The sequence below is a fragment of the Balaenoptera ricei genome, chromosome 14, assembly GCF_028023285.1.
Source record: "Balaenoptera ricei isolate mBalRic1 chromosome 14, mBalRic1.hap2, whole genome shotgun sequence".
NCBI lineage: Eukaryota > Metazoa > Chordata > Mammalia > Artiodactyla > Balaenopteridae > Balaenoptera > Balaenoptera ricei.
In genome coordinates this window covers 16,713,135-16,732,431 of record NC_082652.1, presented here as the reverse complement: position 1 = coordinate 16,732,431, position 19,297 = coordinate 16,713,135, and the positions used below count along the sequence as shown (strand labels likewise).

General features: G+C 40.9%; 1 protein-coding gene across 2 annotated transcripts in view; it reads right to left on the bottom strand.

Moving 5' to 3' along the window:
- Positions 1-19,297, bottom strand: part of BICDL1 (BICD family like cargo adaptor 1) — a 96,567-nt gene that overhangs the window by 23,003 nt on the left and 54,267 nt on the right. For both annotated transcript variants that reach the window (XM_059895063.1, XM_059895064.1), the window contains exons 3-4: positions 3,598-3,714; positions 472-618 (exon numbers count right to left, since the gene is read on the bottom strand). In XM_059895063.1, coding sequence (XP_059751046.1) covers positions 472-618; positions 3,598-3,714 — 264 coding nt within the window. The remainder of the gene's footprint in view (positions 1-471; positions 619-3,597; positions 3,715-19,297) is intronic.

The following is a 19,297-nucleotide window of genomic DNA, read 5'->3' as shown; positions in this document are numbered from 1 at the left end:
TTGCTGTGTTCAGTGGGCAGCTTCTTGGTTTCTGTTCAGTGCCAGCCAACTAAATGCATGAGCCTGGGGAAGCAGCAGCAGAGAGCACTATGAGCCAAGCACAGAGTCACAGGCTCCCTCTGAAATCTCCGGCAGGTTTCACAAACCCCAGGAGGCAGAACAGCACTCCTGGTGTTCCAGTCATGTTAACAGCCCAGAAAGAACTCAGTGAAACTGCTCCTGGGGCCAGTGGCTCAGAACAAATTGGGAGGGTGACCTGTGGTAGCAATGCGCTTGTTCTTGGCAGAGAAAGACCAGCCCAGTTAGCAGAGCCTGAGGAGAACCATAACCAGGCCCAAGGAGAGACCTCAGCTTTACCCACTCCTGACCCCGGTGGTGGCACTGGCCTCCCAGCCTTTCCCTTTGGCTGGGCAGCTAAGCACTCCTTTGATCTGACCCTGGTCCTACGTGATTGCTTCTCTGCCCCAGTACCTGGAGGTCTTTGTCATGGCCCTGCCTCTCCAGGATCAGCACCCGGTCCTGTAGCTCCTCCACAGTCCCTTGGAGCAGGTCATTCTCCTCTAAGGTGGCACTGAGACGGTGCTCCAGCTCCCGTTTCCGATCCGACAGCATCTTGATCTGAAAGGGTGGAGAGCCACAAGGGTGGTGCGGAGTTACACCGGGCTGATGAGTAGGGAGGGAGGGACCAGCCCCGGAACATGAAGGCAGGTGTCTCTCCAAGTGCTCTGCCCAGGGGCCTAGTGCCTCCACCTCTGAAGAAACAGCTGTGAACTCTTAAGCTGAGGAGAAAACCCCTCCCCTTTGGAAACCTGTCTGGGAAGGGGTAGGAGTTGAACTTTGGGGAAGCTGGAATGTGGGGTGCCAGGCAGAGGCAAGGAAGGTTAGTGCTCTCTGGAAATTCCACAGATAAGACAGATGAGGGCCCCACCTTGCTGCCTATAACTTTTTTTTGGCCCTGCCGCACGGCATGTGGGATCTTAGTTCCCTGACCAGGGATCGAACCCGTGCCCCCTGCAGTGGAAGCGCGGAGCCTTAACCACTGGACCACCAGGGAAGTCCCCTGCCTACAACTTTACTTCAACCCCACAGTTTATGGGGCAGTGGAACCTAATCTGCGGGACCATTCTTCTTTCTCAAGTCCTGAGCAAAAGAAAATGCCCAAGACAGCCTCTGGAGCCGCTGTATTCTCATATTCTATGTCTCTCCTTTGTCCTTCCCCCACTGCTGGTAGGTCTGGCTCTAGAGTCATGGTCCAGACCCCGGGTTAATGGGGGAGCCAGCAGGATACAGAAAACATAGCAGTGCCTGCATCAGCCCGTGTCCTGGGAAGGGACACGACATGGACACTAGTAAATAACTGATTTTACTTAAAGTATCTTTTGCTTGAGCAAGAAATTTGTGAATAGAAGCAATTTTTCTCTTTTTATTAAACAGGTTGATATGTTTGTACACTGAGTATCTAACTAGTCTCAAGAAAGATACAGACCTTCTTTTAGGAAGGTCTGTCTTGTCTCTTCCATTTCAGTGAGAAAGCAGAGGAAAAGAGGAAAGAGATGCTGGGTAAGAAGCCGCCCAGCACTCCCCAAGGCCAGCGATGCTTCAGCCCAAGAACCCTGCTCTGCTCAGGGGCTATGGGAAGCCTTCCCAAATCCCTTCAATTGCTAGTGGCCTTGGGAACTTTTGGAGTCCTGCAGGTCCCCCAGCTCCTCCCATTTATCAGTTCCCTGCTAGACTGATCTCTCAACCAGTTTCTTGTGAATATTCTCCTGTTGTGTTTAAGATGTTCTCCACGCTCTCTAGTCTAGCATGACAACAATTCACTAAAAGGACCAACCTCAGACTGTTTCCAGGGGAGATTTGGAAATAAATGTCTAACTTGTCCCAAGTCCTCTGAAATCTTTACCTTCCCCCTGCTTTTTGGCTGTTCTCACTCTCTGAATTCTGTTCATAGGGCACCGATCTTCCCTGGCCACCCACCCATCAGATAGAATGCTGTCCTGGGGAAATGAAGTATGTGGCCTTTGTCCAGAGGGATCAGGTATCTGGCCAAACAAAGAAACACTGTCTCTCAAGTGTGCACCTGGGTAAGGGACCGCAAGGAGCAGGCCCTTTTGTGAATGGGTCCACTATTCCCCACACTGAAGCAGCATTACCCACATGAAGGGAATTCTTACTCTAGTTGGTTTTCATTTAAATACCCTCTGACCTTTACATTTTCCTTCCCATGGATCACCTGTTTCCCAAGTTCCACTCAGTGAAGTCATGAGGTAATATGGTTCTGATACACAACCCCACCCCTTAAAAAAACTTAGCAGTTCAGCACTATGTGAAGTAACTTATTTGAAATAAACAATTTCATAGCTTGGCTTTTAAAAGTAGCAGTGTTACTGGATGAAGCAAGGAATTGGCATTAGGCAGCCAACTCCCTCTCCCCATCCTACACACCCTGAAACTTGGGACCAAATCTGGCCATAAATATGCCTGGGAAAGACCCTGTGTCATGAGGGTCTAGAAACAGTGAATTGGGGGTGGTGGGGAAAGGAAAACAGGCAACTCGATGGAGTCAGACTTTGGCAGAGGTGGTTGAACAGCACATCATGCACACAAACCGTCACAGACAGGCATGCCAAACCCACCAGCACAAACTACTTACTTCAAGAACCTGCTGCTCAATACCAGTGGGAATTCCAAGGGAAGGGAAGAAGGAAGGGAGTGAGAGCCAGGAGAAAAGAGAAGATATTGACAGACTTTAGGAAAAACATCTTCATGTCATTTATGAAGCAGGAGAGCAGCCATCTGGGCCTCTTGGGCCTGACCACGCTGGCTGGTTCCTTCACCACAGTTGGGGTGCACGATCATGTGGCGCTAGACCGTCCCTCAAAGTGTGACTCAGCCAAAGCGCTGCTGTTCGGACACTTGGCTGAGGGGCCCTGGGAGCAGATTAGGTGGAAGTCTCCTCAGGAGAGAGCCCCCACTTGGGCTGGTGATATGACCCCTCCCCTCTCCTCCCCACAACTGGATTCTCACAGTATTGTCCCAAGTGCTACCTTTTTTCCCCCCTCTGGCCCACTCAGGCCATAGACCCTGCCTGCCCTCTCATATACTTTCAATAACATTACTTTCTTCCGAACACCACACACGGTGCTTTCCACGTTTTAACTCATCAGATCCTCACAACAACCCTATGAAGTAGACACTTCTATTACTCTCAGTTTATAGATGAGAATAATAGGCCCTATTAAGATGGACTGAACTGGACCCAAATGGAATGGAGGAAGGGAGGATTCCCTTTCCAACCTTCTATTTAGGATTGGCATGGATGTTCTTTGAGGGATCAACATATTCAGTAAAAAGTAGGGCATTCATAATTTCGACACACTCAGCAGTAACTCTGAGCAAGCTTATTTTTCTAGACAACAGGCTACCCGGAGGAACATGGTCAAGTGTTCCCCATTCAGTTTCTCACAGATATGTCTCCCTAGAGATTTTAGATAGAGCAGGTTTTTGTTCAGAGGGCTCCTTGTCTAAAAGACCTGGCACGGCACCTCCAATGAGAAAAGCACTTCCATCCAAGCACTGCTGCACGGGGAGGCTCACCTCGGCCTGAAGGCTTTCGAGTCGGATGATGTGCTGGTTGGTTGATGAATTTTTCTCCCGAAAGTCTTCTCTGAGGGCATGGACTTGCATGGATAGCTGTCTCTCAACTTCTGATGCCTGCAAGCAGAAGAGACCATAGAGCTGATTTAGAGGTTGTACAAAAGAGGCCTGATTTGCCTTTCATTTCTCAAGCATCTCTTTGCAACTCTATTCTACAAGTACACGATGAGAAACTGGTTTCCCATCCCTGGTCCCTTTGTTCCCTCACACCCAAACAAGACTAACCCCTATCCCTACCTCCACCATGAATGACTCTGTCTAGGTCTAAGACCACTTTGCTGATCAGAGGAAACAGGCCTAGAAAGTTGTAAGTTCTCAAATGTCAGTTATCATCATTATGATTCTGCACACAGCAGAAGCTCAGCAAACATCTAAATTGAGAGACATTCTCAGTATTTTACATGGAAGAATAAGACTGATACACCTAATACTTTAGAAATTCCTTTATTTCTCCCATACATTTCCTTAGTGGGGCCCAGGCAAATCATCTCTGTCTGTATTTCTTACTTACAGTCAACATGGGTACTATTTAAAATACCCTGTCACGTCTGTCAAGATTTTTGCTGTTCATTCCTCAAGGAACTTTCCATTCTCTGGGGAGTGCTGGCTGAGGTGCTCGTTTCCCACCCTTATCCATTTATTCTCTAATGCTGAAACACAGCAAACACCAAATACCATTCGGTGTGTCAGCACCTTCTCTTGAATATGCAGGAGAGTACTTTGAAAGAATGCACCCTTGGAAAGATATGAACTCAGTCATCCTCCGGAGGGCCCAGCCCAGCCCCCACTGAGGAAAGCCCTGAACCCTGCCCTGTGGAGGAGAGCCACAGGACAGGTTAAGTAACTGCCTCAGTGCTTTTCTGAGGCCAAATAGGGTCAGTAAGCTTTATGCGTTCTCAGGAAAGATCACGGTGTGCAGAAATGGTTGGGAAAGGCTTTCAGAGGAGGTGGGGTGGTAATAATGTTGAAATGGTAGGCTAGTTGTTCAATGAGGCTCTTACAGTAATGGTTATACGTTCAATAGCTCCTTTTAACTTCAAGTGCTGTATAATCAATTGTCCATCTTTTTTTGGTTCCATAGATTCAACAAACGTGCCCCCCGCCCCAGACTACAGAGCCACAAAAATCAATCTCTAGTGCTAATTTTTAAACAATTACAAAACATACAACAAAAGAAAGTCAAAACATCTCTTTTTCTTCCTTATTCTAAATTTAATTTTAGACACTACCAGCTTGTTTCTTAATCACTCAGAAACACAATATTAGTCATCCCTGCCTAAAAATAAAATTAGTATTATTTATTGAGTACTTCACTATGTGCCAAGAACTGTGCTAAATGCTTTACCTCAACTGTCACAACCAAAGTAGGGCCTGTCACCCTCAACTTACTACCAAGGCAACAGGCTCAGGGACGTGAGGGAACTTGCCCCACATTTTAGTGAATGACACCATCAGAATGGTAAACCTTGGGTTGTCTTACTCCGAAATTAGGACTGCAATACTGCCTTCTTACACAGTATCTTGAAATAGTTTTTCCTATTTCTATCACTCACTATTGAAACCAACTTCATGAGTCCCATTTAGAAAGGCTGTCTTTCTTTCTTTTCTTCTTCTTTTTTTAATACTAAGCAATTTTATTTATGACTCTTGAAATTTCTTCGAATAGAATTTAGGGCCCATAAGGAAAATTTCCTCTTATAAATGCTGCAGTTCGATTGCCTATACTGAATTCAGTTGACTATCAGGGTTTCAAATATGTTCAGATTACAAAGCACTGGGTAATTCAGGCAGCTGACCTCATTCTGAGTATCACTGCCTTGACATGAATCATGAGACAACCAAAGAGATGCACTGAGGTCTACAAATCTAGCCCAGGTGGTATCAGAAATGCTCCTGTAGACAGTCTCCTCTCAAAGTGATCTTCCTAGAAATAAAATTTGTCTCTTCCCTCCAGGAAGCATGACACCAAAGTCTCAGCTCCTAACCACTATGTTATAATGTTTCCTTTAATTGTCTGACTCCTCAGATGTGCCCAAGGATATACTGTTCACAAAGACTTCTAACCTACAGCTCTCATATGAATCTCCAACAGCCCTAAGAAGCAGGAATTGATGGCCTCATTTTTCAGACAAGGAGGTGGAGGCTGAGAGGAGTGGCACTGCCCTGGTCTACAGCCTCCCGGTTCTGTGCTCTCCCACCACACCATGGCCACCTCCAGCCAGGTGGCCAGTCATTTGTCTGTGACGGTGATGGAGGGGAATGGATCAATCAGACATATAAGTACCATCTGCAAGGAGCTAATGCACCTTCCAAAGTATATTATTTCCTTCTTTTTCGGATATGGAAACTGGCTCAGATACTTAGACCTGACTACCAGAATGAATATTAGCTATTTCTGCACATAAATAATAATCCCTGAAGTTTGACATAACTCTAATGTTCTAAATGCTTTCTGAACAAAGTATCAGAAAGGTTACAAAGCCAATTTTAGTTCTATAGTGGATTTCAGAGCTTCTTTGAAGTTCTTCAAGTAGGAGAGTAAGCCAGAATAACAGTGGTCTTTCTGAAGAGATCTGCTCTGCTCCTGAGAGGAGGGATGTATGATGAAAGGAAAAAAAAGTTAAGGGTCAGATGGTCAGGGTTAAGAGTTCCTGTCCTACCATAGATATGGGTATGAGTTATATGAGTCATTTAACCTCTTTGAGTCTCACTTTCCCAATTTATAGACATATTCCTCCTTTACATTGTAACACAAAAAGGGCAGGTTTGAAGGTGTGCCCATTTCCCTATTTGTAAATCAGGACTTCGTGGGATTGAGTCTAATCACTGAAGTGTAGGGAAATAAAGAAAGGAAAGAAATATCGCATTGCTACAAGTTTAGGGCAACTAGGATCAGTTGTTTGTTTTTTAAAAAATCTCAGGTACTGAGAACACCATGTGTATGTTATAAGGAGCTGTCATACACACAAGTCCACTGAGAACAGCCTGTTAGGTGACTTGGCCAACATCATGAAGGTCAAGCTAAAAAATATAGGGAAATACAGAAATATTCGGCAGCCATACCTTTCAGTTCTGTTCTCCTGGTGGCCTTGCAAAGATAAGCTATTTAATATCCAGGAGCCATACCTCTCTTGGAGATAAAAAACTTTCTCCTTCTAGGTTTAGGGCAGCTAGTCATGGCCCTGGGAACTTTTTTGGTGGTGGTGAGGTTATATTAATTATATATTAATTCATTTTGAAAGCAGAAAATGACAGGCATGGGACTTACAGTTTACTTCTCAAAATGATGAGTTTTGGCTACCATGCCTGATTAAGCAGCCAGTAACAGCTGTGGCAAAACTGGCAGAGAATGACATCTATAATCATAGGTGAATATAAAAAAAGATGGTATGCTTTTAGCTCAGGTATTCTTTTATTCTTAAACTCTTAAATTTTTTTTAATAATAAGAGTAACAGGTGACTTCCCTGGTGGTCCAGTGGCTAAGACTCCGTGCTCCCAGTGCAGGAGGCCTGGGTTCGATCCCTGGTCGGGGAACTAGATCCCACATGCATGCCACAACTAAAGAGTTCGCATGCCGCAACTAAGAGCCCAGTCTGCATGCTGCAACTAAGAAGTCCACATGCTGCAACTAAGACCCGGCGCAGCCTAAATAAATAAATATTAAAAAAAAAAAAAAGAGCAACAAATGTTTAGAGTAAAACAAATTAAGACAAACTGAAGGACTGAAATGAAAGTTTAAGTCTCCACTTATTCCTAATCAGCAGTACCACTCTCTAGTGATATATCTAATATCATCCATATTAGAGATACTTCTTGTGAGTCTTTGTAGAAATTTTCTATTCACATCTATCTAAAACATTACTAAAATTTTGGCTTTAAAAATACATATAGGGCTTCCCTGGTGGCGCAGTGGTTGAGAATCTGCCTGCCAATGCAGGGGACGCGGGCTCGAGCCCTGGTCTGGGAAGATCCCACATGCCGCGGAGCAACTGGGCCCGTGAGCCACAACTACTGAGCCTGCGCGTCTGGAGCCTGTACTCCGCAACAGGAGAGGCCGCGATAGTGAGAGGCCCGCGCACCGCGATGAAGAGTGGCCCCCGCTTGCCGCAACTAGAGAAAGCCCTTGCACAGAAACGAAGACCCAACACAGCTAAAAGTAAATAAATAAATAAATAATTAAAAAAAATACATATAGTGTTTTAACATCTTTCTATGTCAATCTGTAAATCTACCTTATTCTTTTTAACAGTTATCTGGCATTTAGTTATATGAATATACCATAATTTATTTAACTAGTCCCTGCTTATGAGCATTTATAGAGTACTTCAATTCTTTGCTATTATAAACAGTGCTTTCAAAAAATATCCTTGCTAATCAATCTTTGTACTTGTGGGAGAATACCCTATAACTGAATAAATTCCTATAAGTGGAATTACTAGATAAAAGGAATGCATATTCATTTTTATAGGCACTGCCAAACTGTCCTCCAAAAATGTTGGCTCAATTTACTGTACCCCTACTGACAGAGTATAAATATGCCTGCTTCCTAATACCTTGCCACCACTGGGTATTATGAAATGTTTTAATCTTTAGATACTTATTTGTAATGTTCTCAAAAACATCTCTTTTACTTTCATTGCATAAAGATTGAATAAAGAAAACAAGACATTCAAGAAATAACTCTAGTTCTGTTAAAGAATGCTGGAAAGTTTAACACATACATTTCTTGAACTATCTGAAATGAACTACTTTTATAATCTGAGTGCTCGGGTAATTATTTATTATTTAATTAATCCTCAAATTGGCAAAAAAAAACCCTGACAGTGTGTTCCTTCTGCCCAATATGCTTGATTTGGTCAAGTACCATCTAGGACAGATTACTTTCTCTCCACTGAGCAGAGCTGTTCCATGATTACTTTTCTTATTGACATGATTAGCAACATAAGAATATTTCACTAAACTGTAACATTTTAAATTTGTTTAAACTGGCCAAAGTAGAACTATTAACTATATACTTTTTTTAAATTTTATTTTTATTTTTGGCTGCATTGGGTCTTCATTGCTGTGTGTGGGCTTTCTCTAGTTGTGGCAAGCGGGGGCTACTCTTTGTTGTGGTGCGCGGGCTTCTCATTGAGGTGGCTTCTCTTGCTACAGAGCACGGGCTCTAGGTGCGTGGGCTTCACTAGTTGCAGCATGTGGGCTCATTAGTTGCAGCACTCGGGCTCAGTAGACGCGGGAGCGCACGGGCTTCAGTAGTTGTGGCACACAGGCTTAGTTGCTCCGCGGCATGTGGGATCTTCCCGGACCAGGGATCGAACCCGTGTCCCCTGCACTGGCAGGCAGATTCTTAACCACTGTGCCACCAGAGGAGTACCAACTATATACTTTCTTGTTAAATGGAGGCAAGGAAGTTGCATTAGTTACACATGAGCATCCATTTAACTTATTTGTGAAAAGAAAAAAAATGAGCCAATTAACTTAGAAATTATAGTAGGAGAGATCTACCATTTTATTTTTTAATTGAAGTATGATTGATTTACAGTATGTGTTATTCAGTTGTACAGCAAAGAGATTCAGTTATACACACACACACACATTCTTTTTCAGATTCTTTTCCACTATAGGTTATTACAAGACATTGAATATAGTTTCCTGTGCTATGCAGTAAGTCCTTGTTGTTTATTTTATATATAATAGTGTGGATCTATTAATCCCATAAGTTTGTTTTCTATGTCTGTGAGTTTGTTTCTATTTTTGTAAATAAGTTCATTTGTATTATTTCTTTAGATTCCACATATAAGTGATATCATGTATTTGTTTTCCTCTGACTTTCTTCACTTAGTAAGATAATCTCTAGGTCCATCCATGTTGCTGCAAAAGACAATATTCCATTCATTTTTATGGTTGAGTAATATTCCATTTGTGTGTGTGTGTGTGTGTGTGTGTGTGTGTGTGTATTGCACAGCTTCTTTATCCATTCAGCTGTTGATGGACATTTAGGGTTGCTTCTATGACTTGGCTATTGTAAATAGTGCTGCTTTGAACACTGGGGTGCATGTATCTTTTTGAATTAGAGTTTTCATCTTTTCTGAATATAAGTCCAGGACTGGGATTGCTGGATCATATGATAACTCTATTTTTAGTTTTTTATGGAACCTCCATATTGTTCTCCATAGTGGATGCCCCAATTTACATTCCCACCATCAGTACAGGAGGGTTCCCTTTTCTCCACACCTTCTCCAGCACTTACTATTTGTAGACATTTTGATGATGGCCATTCTGACTGGTGGTACTTTGGTGGTACTTCATTATAGTTTTGATTTGCATTTCTCTAATAATTAGTGATGTTGCGCATCTTTTCAAGTGCCTGTTGCCCATTTGTATGTCTTCTTTGGAGAAATGTTTATTTAGGTCTTCCGCCCATTTTTTGATTAGGTTGTTTGCTTTGTTTTCTTTTTTTTTTGATATTAAGCTGTATGAGCTGTTTGTATATCTTGGAAATTAAGCCCTGTTAGTTGCATCATTTGCAAATATTTTCTCCCAGTCCGTAGGTTATCCTTTTTGTTTTTTGTTTCTTTTTGGGTCGCAGCACGCGGCACACAGGATCTTAGCTGCCCGACCAGGGATCGATCCCGCCGCACCCCCTACAGTGGAAGCACATAGTCCTAACCACTGGGCTGCCAGGGAAGTCCCTATTTTTCAATTTTCAGTTTCTGTAACAGAACCCCAGAATGTGGGTTTGTTTTGAAAATACATTTTGTTGATTTTCCCCCAATCTTTCTACGTGTGTATGTATGTGTGTATGTACAACTACCCACGATCATATTACTCATATAGATTTTTCCATTTTTCACTTAGCATGGTACCAGAAACATTTCCATGTTATTTATTATTACACTTCTTAATCGTCACTTTAAGTGACTGCATAATATTCCATCAAGTAGATATGTTATGATTTCCTTTACCATTCCCTTATTGTTAGGCATCTGGGATTTTCCTATATTTTGCAATTATAATGAATACGTGTCACCTTGGTGGTGGCAGCAGAACTTTACTACTAGTAGAAGTGGAATAGAAAACCTAAGTTTTCCAGTAGAATGGAAAAACTGAGTCAGAAAAGTAGATGATTATACTTTAGAATAGAAAATCTACACTAATTTGAACCGAAAATGGGTTTATGATTAGCCTTTGCTTAACTGGAAAATCCAATTTACCTGAAGTCTGTATTTTCTTACTGTCAAGGTCTTATAGTTAAAAACTTTCAAATTTGGTAATAGGTGCCATGAGCCTACTGATAGTAAAAAGGAGGCTTATCATGTAATATGCTATCTTGATTATTTATAGTAATAAAAGCAATAGCCATCTACTAGATGGTAAGTAAATGCAAAAATGTATGATAGCCTTTTGTTCTCACTAGGCTTTAGTATGCCAATTCCTCCCAAAGCCTTTCAAAAATAAAACTCAGAAGTTAAGTTTGTTTTGTATTTATATTTTACTTAATATATAAAGATAGTAAGATTTTCACCAATACCTTTCCAAAGAGGAGGTTTCATTTCTGGTAATACGGTGGGCTAGGTTATTTGGGCTGACCTTCCTACTGAAAACAGCTAAAAATACTGGATAAAGTGGAAAAGATTTCTTAAAAGCATCAAAGAGCTGACAAGATAGTGACAGAGTCACATTAATATTTCACATATGCAAATTATTACAACCAACCAATGGAACACAAACAGTAACAAATAAACCTAACTACACCACAAATAAATAGCATAACCACAACTGTAGGGCGCCAAGAAGAAAATAACTTACTTAAATAGCTTTGGAAAACAGTCTTTTGACTGTATACTGTAAGGTTCAGGGAAAAAAGAACTCTACAGAGCTACTGAACTGTAGTTAATAAACTTGTTTCTCACAGATGTATGGTTTAGCAATTCTAACATTACTGTAGTGTTTAACAGAAGTGAACAAATAAGTAAATGTACCATGGATAATGAGAACCGGGTTCTCCTGTGGAAAAAAAAGTAACAAGTAAGGGAAGAGGGAAGGCTAACATGAACTCTGTGGTACTGGACTAGAACTGGAGACATCAGAAAGAATTTATGGTTTTTAATACATATATAAATGGAGAGATTGAGAAATGATTATAGATATCTGTTTATGAATGTGTTAGCATTTACACACTTATTTCCTAATTCTGTCTTCTGAGAGGGCCTAAAAGTAATGACATTCTACTGCTCACATTGGTTTCTATATACCAATCTCTAATAAATGAACTAAAGCTCCTTGGAGAAATGGCTTGTTCCAGGGTTGGGGAAGGAAAAATACAAGATGAGCCTGGAACATCTTGTGATGCCAGAAAGAAAGGAAGTGCTCCAAAAATGATGGAGGTACACTGAATGGACATAGGAGTCAACTCGAAGGAGCTCCCAATGGCTAAGGCTGGGACCATATGATCAATAAAACAAATAATGACAGCAATGGATTATAATGCATAGAATAAAATAAATATTCATGAATCTGCAATGGTAAGTAAATAATTGGATAAATTAATTAATAAGGGAAGAGAGGCAGCTCTTCCTTACAGAAGAATTCCAATTAATAAATGTAGAAGGACCATTGGAGACAGAAAATCACCATTAGGCGAGCATCACAGTAATAACTGTTTCAGGCAAGAGCTAGAGGATGGGGACTTTCTTGGTGGTCCAGTGGCTAAGACTCCATGCTCCCAATGCTGGGGGCCCAGGTTCAATCCCTAGTCAGGGAACTAGATCCCACATGCCGCAACTAAGAGTTCGCATGCTGCAACTGAGACCCGGCTCAGCCAAATAAATAAATAAATAAATACACACAAAAAAAGAGCTAGAGGATGAATGCTAATAACTGGTGGGCAAAAGTCTGACAAGAAACAGGATATTTACATGGTCTCAAAGTATCTCCCCGTAAGACTTATTGATTACAAAGAGGAAAAGAGTAACTTCACAGTGGAGAAGCCTGGCAGATACTACCTTAGCCGAGTGGTAGAAGTTAATATCACCAGTAAAAAGAATATATATATCAACACCTCATGTCCTCAATATGAAACACAGAGAAGGGCACAACTGCATTTCTGTGCTATTGCTGCAAAATTGCATAACCTAATTTAATCACGGCAAAACATCAGACAAACCCAAATTGAGGGACCTTCTATAAAACAACTCATCATTACTCTTCAAAAGTACCAACTTCAGGAAAAACAAACCAACACTGAAGAACTGTCAGAGACTGCAGGAGACAAAATAAACATGACAACTAAATATGGGAGGTTGAGCTGGATCCTGGGCCAAAAAAAGGATGCTGGTGGGAAAATTGGCAAAATTCAAGTAGGTATGTAGATTAGTTAATATTGCCTCAATGTTAATTTATTGGTTTTGATAACTGTACTATGGTTACGTAAGATGTTAGTATTAGGGGAAAATAGAAGAAGGGTATATGAGAATATCTATTTTTTTCCCTAACTTCCTTATAAGGCTAACATTATTAAAAAAAAAAAAATACCGCATTGGTAGTGCCATTAGACACTTGGCAGGAGAAAACAAGTCATCTCTGAAGGATGGTAACTTCATCCAAAGATCAAATAATTTCCATAAATAATTTTCTAATAAAAATAAGCAGATTAGGGGCTTCCCTGGTGGCGCAGTGGTTGAGAATCTGCCTGCCAATGCAGGGGACACGGGTTCGAGCCCTGGTCTGGGAAGATCCCACATGCCACGGAGCAACTGGGCCCGTGAGCCACAATTACTGAGCCTGCGCGTCTGGAGCCTGTGCTCCGCAACAAGAGAGGCCGCGATGGTGAGAGGCCCGCGCACTGCGATGAAGAGTGGTCCCCACTTGCCGCAACTAGAGAAAGCCCTCGCACAGAAACGAAGACTCAACACAGTCATAAATAAATAAATAAATAAATAAATGAATGAATGAACGAACGACCGTGAATTTCTAAAAAAAAAAAAAATAAGCAGATTATAGTAAAACAAAAACAAAAATACCCATAGAAACAAAGACTCATGAGCAAGAACCAGCACAAACAACAACAGAAACATTCATAATGACTTCAGATCCTAGAATTATCAGATATAGATTATAAGACAACTGTGATTATGTTTAGATAAATAAAAGACATGATTAAAAATATCTCTGTGGGGCTTCCCTGGTGGCGCAGTGGTTAAGAATCTGCCTGCCAATGCAGGGAACACGGGTTCGAGCCCTGGTCTGGGAAGATCCCACATGCCACGGGGCAACTAAGCCCGTGAGCCACAAGTACTGAGCCTGCGCATCTGGAGCCTGTGCTCCGCAATGGGAGAGGCCACGACAGTGAGAGACCCGCGCATGGCGATGAAGAGTGGCCCCCGCTCGCCACAACTGGAGAAAGCCCTCGCACAGAAACGAAGACCCAAAACAGCCAAAAATAAATAAATAAATAAATAAATAAATAAATTAATTAAAAAAAAAAACCCTCTGTGGAACAGGAAAATATAAAATACAACTGACCAGACTGAAAATGACACAAGATGTCTAGCAATAAAAAACAATCCTTTGAGTTCACATAGCACCCTGGACACACACCTCTAGCAGAGCACGTATTACATTTTATTACAGTTATCCATTTGCATCCTTCTCCCTCACCACATTTTATGCTTTTTAAGGTGAGGAGTGACTGAGTCTAATTCATTTTTGTATTCCCAGTGGATAGTACAATGCCTGGCATATGATAAGTATGCAAAAAATGTCTGAACTGAACTGAACTAAGTATCTTTCATGGCTGACAGAAACTGCCCTTGAGCAATTAAAAGAATCAAGTCTAAATGTATAGTAGTATAGCTACTATAGGATGAAAAAAAACAAAAGTAAAAATCTCCAAAGAACTAGAGTAGACACACAGACCCCCAAATTTAAGTCAAAATGTTAACAAAAGTTTATTAAGCTTCTACTGTGTGGCCAGATTTATGCTATGAACTAGGGATACAATAGTGAGGAAGACAGATCTGGTCTCTACTTTAGGTTCTAAAAATGTCAGAGCTGGACCTTACTAGAAAAAACAAACCAGTTATTTGAACTCCCTCATTGCACAGATAAGGAAACTGAGGCCCAGAAGGGATGCATAAGGGTCACATAACGAGTAACTGAAAGGTAAACAAATGAGATACCAATTTAGGGAGAATGAGTGAAAAGAATGGAAAAACAAATCACAAAAAACAGGGACTTAAAATTTTAATAGCAATGCAGTTGATACAGAAGGTTAGAGAATGAGAAAACAAAACCAAACCTGAGACATAGTAAGTAGAGTACTGATGCTTGCAAATATTCAAAGAAAAACATTTTCTTTTCCTGGTCTCTCATCTTGGGTTTCAACTAGATTAACTATTTTAATCTCTCTCCTGCTAGACTTTGAGCCCTAGTATCCACATTATTTAGTACATCACTGGTGCTTAAAACATATTTGGAGAATGAATGGTTTATGTTTTATCAGAAAGTCAGTTTTCCTGTCAAGTTCTATTTTTCACTTTAGAATACAGAGTATCCTCTCTAGACTTTGCAAAGTACTACTTTACTACCAAGCCAAAGCAAACACAGAAACAAACACCTAACAATTCTTTCGAGTGAAAAATTTAAGATTTTAACAAAATGAAGATAAGTTTCATATTGATCAAGCTTTTCATTTTATTTTAGCTTAATGGGAATCTGTTTTTCTGAACAACCCAAAGTTCCATGCCTGTTACAGGTAGACATTTGCCCATCTAATCCATGTTGGGTTATTGGGTTCTTCTAAGTTTATGCTGTTACATGATAATGGTGTGGCTATGGACATCTGCTGTACTACTTTACTAATTAATACTATCTTAGTTCAGATATGTGATGCAGACAGATGAAACTCACTTTGTACCCAAGATTTATGTAGAAGGATGTTCACTGCACAACTGTTTGCAATAGTAAAAGACTGGAGGCAACCAAAGTGTCCACTGTTAGCAGATTGGATGTATCAGTGCAATGGAATGCTATATACATCTACCTGCACTAATATGACAGGTGAGAATTCTACCACTGAATGACCCATGCACTGATTACTTGCATTAATATGGAAAGATTTCAACAATGTAATATAAAGTGAAAAGAAAACAGCATATTTGATCCTATTTACCTAAGATTACGTGTATATGTTTATTTAAGTGCACACATGCATAGAAGGCCTGGAAGGCTGTTCATCAAAATGCTATCAGTGATTATCTTTAGAGGATGAGATTCCTAGTGATGTTCATTTTGGAAAAAAATTTGTCATAAAGTTTGAATATATTCTATAGTAGTATGCATTATCTTAATAATTAGGGAAAATAAAGTTATTTTATTTAAAAATACGTAAATTCATAAGATATCAACCTAGGGAGAAAGGTGAAAGAAAAAAAAATTAACATCAAATAAAGATCAGAAATTTTAGTAATAATGAGGCTGGGGAGAGCGATACAACAATCACAACAAACCTCAGACAGCATAAGCTTAGAAAGATTGAGGGGGAAGAGAAGTTATTATTATTATTTTTTAAACTTTTAAAGTTCGAAAACTTAGTTTCATGTCCCTATGAGGTATATAAAAAATACAAGACACAATCTCCATCCTCAAGTAGCTGAAGGAGAATGAGATGAACACTCATGAAGAAGCCAATATAAGGTACAGAATAAATATTTGTACATACTGACAGGTAGTATGAGAAATGCACAAATAGCTCAAGACAAAATATGGTAGATGTCTTAAGAGAAGGAACAACAAAGAATACAGCTGTGTGATCTTGAGAAAACTATACAACCACTATACCTCAGTTTCCTCATCTGAAAAAATGGTGATTAAAAGATCTACCTTGGGGCTTCCCTGGTGGCGCAGTGGTTGAGAATCTGCCTGCCAATGCAGGGGACACGGGTTCGAGCCCTGGTCTGGGAAGATCCCACATGCCGCGGAGCAATTAAGCCCGTGAGCCACAATTGCTGAGCCTGCGCGTCTGGAGCCTGTGCTCCGCAACAAGAGAGGCCGCGATAGTGAGAGGCCCGCGCACGGCGATGAGGAGTGGCCCCCGCTTGCCACAACTGGAGAAAGCCCTCCCACAGAAACGAGGACCCAACACAGCCAAAAATAAATAAATAAATAAAATTTAAAAAAAAAAAAAAAAAAAAAAAAGATCTACCTTAACAGTTATGCCAGCATTAAAATGAAATAATGTTAGGGAACCGTGGACCGGAGCCGTCCGCCCTGGCCAGGCATGAAAATAACTGCTTGCATAAGTTGTCTCACAAGAGAAGGTCCCAATAGGGAACAAGGAACTGACAAACTGCCGCCAACCAGAAGAATCAGGAGGGGCCGAAAAGAGGGAGGAGATGCCAGCCCATAATATATCCTGCCAACCTCCCAGAAACACTCACGCTGGAATCCATACTGACTGAGAGATGTGCATGCCACCAGGAAAAGCCCTGAGCCAGACCAAACATGGGCATGAGCAAAACGACTGGGCAGAGACAACCCGGAAATTAACCCCCATCTCCACAAAACCCAAGACTGCGAGCCACGACGAGGCAGAGCAGTTCTCCTGGGTTCCCTTACCCCGCTGCTCTCCGCTTGAGCGCCGCTTTTCAATAAAGTCTTTTGCTTCATCAGCACGTGTGGCTCCTCGGACAATTCATTTCTGAGTGTTAGACAAGAGCCCCTCTTGGGCCCTTGAAGGGGTCCCTCTCTGGTAACAATAATGTAGATAAAATGTTTAGCACAGACTAAATATGTAATATGTTATAGCTATTACTATTATTTATGATAAAGTGAAAACTCCAAATAGAATACTGACATTTGCTCAAAGGAAAACATGCAATTTGAAAGTTGAAACCTCAGAGACTATCTGGCTCTAACCCCTAATTTGGTGGCTGATGAAACTGAGGCATGGGTCAACAAAGTGAGGCCTTTGATATGATTTGCGTGAGCGAAAGTAAGGTTCTGCCTAAGATCACACAGCTAGTTGGCACTTGACTACTATTTTCAGTTTCTTTCCATTTCAATACCATTATTTTTCTTTCAGACAAAAACAAAGAGTCACATATTGGATGATTTTCAGGGATGCCAAAAACTCATCCCCTAGAATGAGGAAAGTCTGATGCCATTAGCAATGTTTATTACTCATGGGAGGGAATGCCTGCTTATATGAGATATGTGGAAAGCTGCTCTTTGACATTTAGAAAGTGTACGCCCACCAGATAGGGGCCATGTCTAATTTTGTTTTATTTGAAAGAACTTTAAAATTAGAGCACAATAACAGTTTTATTATCATCCTTTTCATCATTATCACAAACATAATCCCTCAGCATCAAAGACCTTAATGGAAAAAGAAAAAAAGGAGAAATGTTAATCCACTTTTGTTTCTGGAGGAGGGCCATTATTCAATGTCAGATCCCTACTGCTAGTTTAAAAAAAATATTTCAGAAGAAGTCAGAGAGAATAGATTTTTAAATTTTTATTTTTAAATGTTCTATGAGGACTCATATAATAAAACAGGCCCTAGATATTGCCAATATACTGTATTCATAATCAAAGCTTTTGATTCATGTAGTCTTTTTTTTTTCTTTTTTAAACCAAAATGACACAATACTCTGTGTTCACTCGATGGCCTGGCACTTTGCACTAACTCCAACATGGATAAAACACTTGCTTTCTATGCTTTTAATTGAGGATACAGAGATGAATAAAACTCAACTCTTGTGGGAAAACTGTCTTCCAAATTCAGGCTCTGAAAAGAACATGGTCTTTCTTCTCTACCAGTTACGGCATTGTGTAACCTCAGGCAAAACTGCAGGACTCTTTGTGCCTTCGTTTCCTCACTTGTAAAATGTAGATAAAGTGGTAACTGCCTCAAAAGGCCGTTGTGAGGATGAGATAAATTAATCTATGTAAAGTGCTGAGAAGAGTGCCTGGTGCACAGTAAGTACTGCATGTGCGAGCTGTTCTGTTGCTACTATTGTGTGCATCACTATTAATGCTCTAATAACCTCAAAGATCAACTGGATTGAAGACCTGATGTTCAAGTCATTGGCCCAGAAAGTCTAAAAGATTAAATACAAAAGAGGGCAGATCTTAAAGAGCCTAAGAAAATTTGGCATAGAGATTGACTGGAGAGAATGACAGCCCTCACTGAGGCCGAGATGCAGGGAATCTAGGCACTCTCTTTTATCCATGGATGTGGTGTGGTGATCATAGAGAAACCTTGAAAGGTCTCAGGGGTAAAAAAGGGGAGTGGATATGGAAATGTAGCCAAGCTAAAAGAATTACTATCCAGTTAAACTGAGGAACTGCATTGTCTGCAAGCACATGTCTGTCTTGGAATAGGCCTCCCTGTTCCCTCAGGGTTGAAAATACCAAAAGCACTGCAAACTTCCCAGAATTCGAAATGTTTATGCTTTCAAAAGATTACATGGAGATACCTGGAAAAGAAACTGAGAACCTTTTCATAATAAACAGGAAGGCTGAGGGGGAAGATAGATACTTTGAATGACATTCTACTTAAATTTTAATTTAGGTCAGTGATGGGAATGGGTTGGGTAAGTAGACACTTAGGAGTCCTTCACAAGAAGACAAATGGTG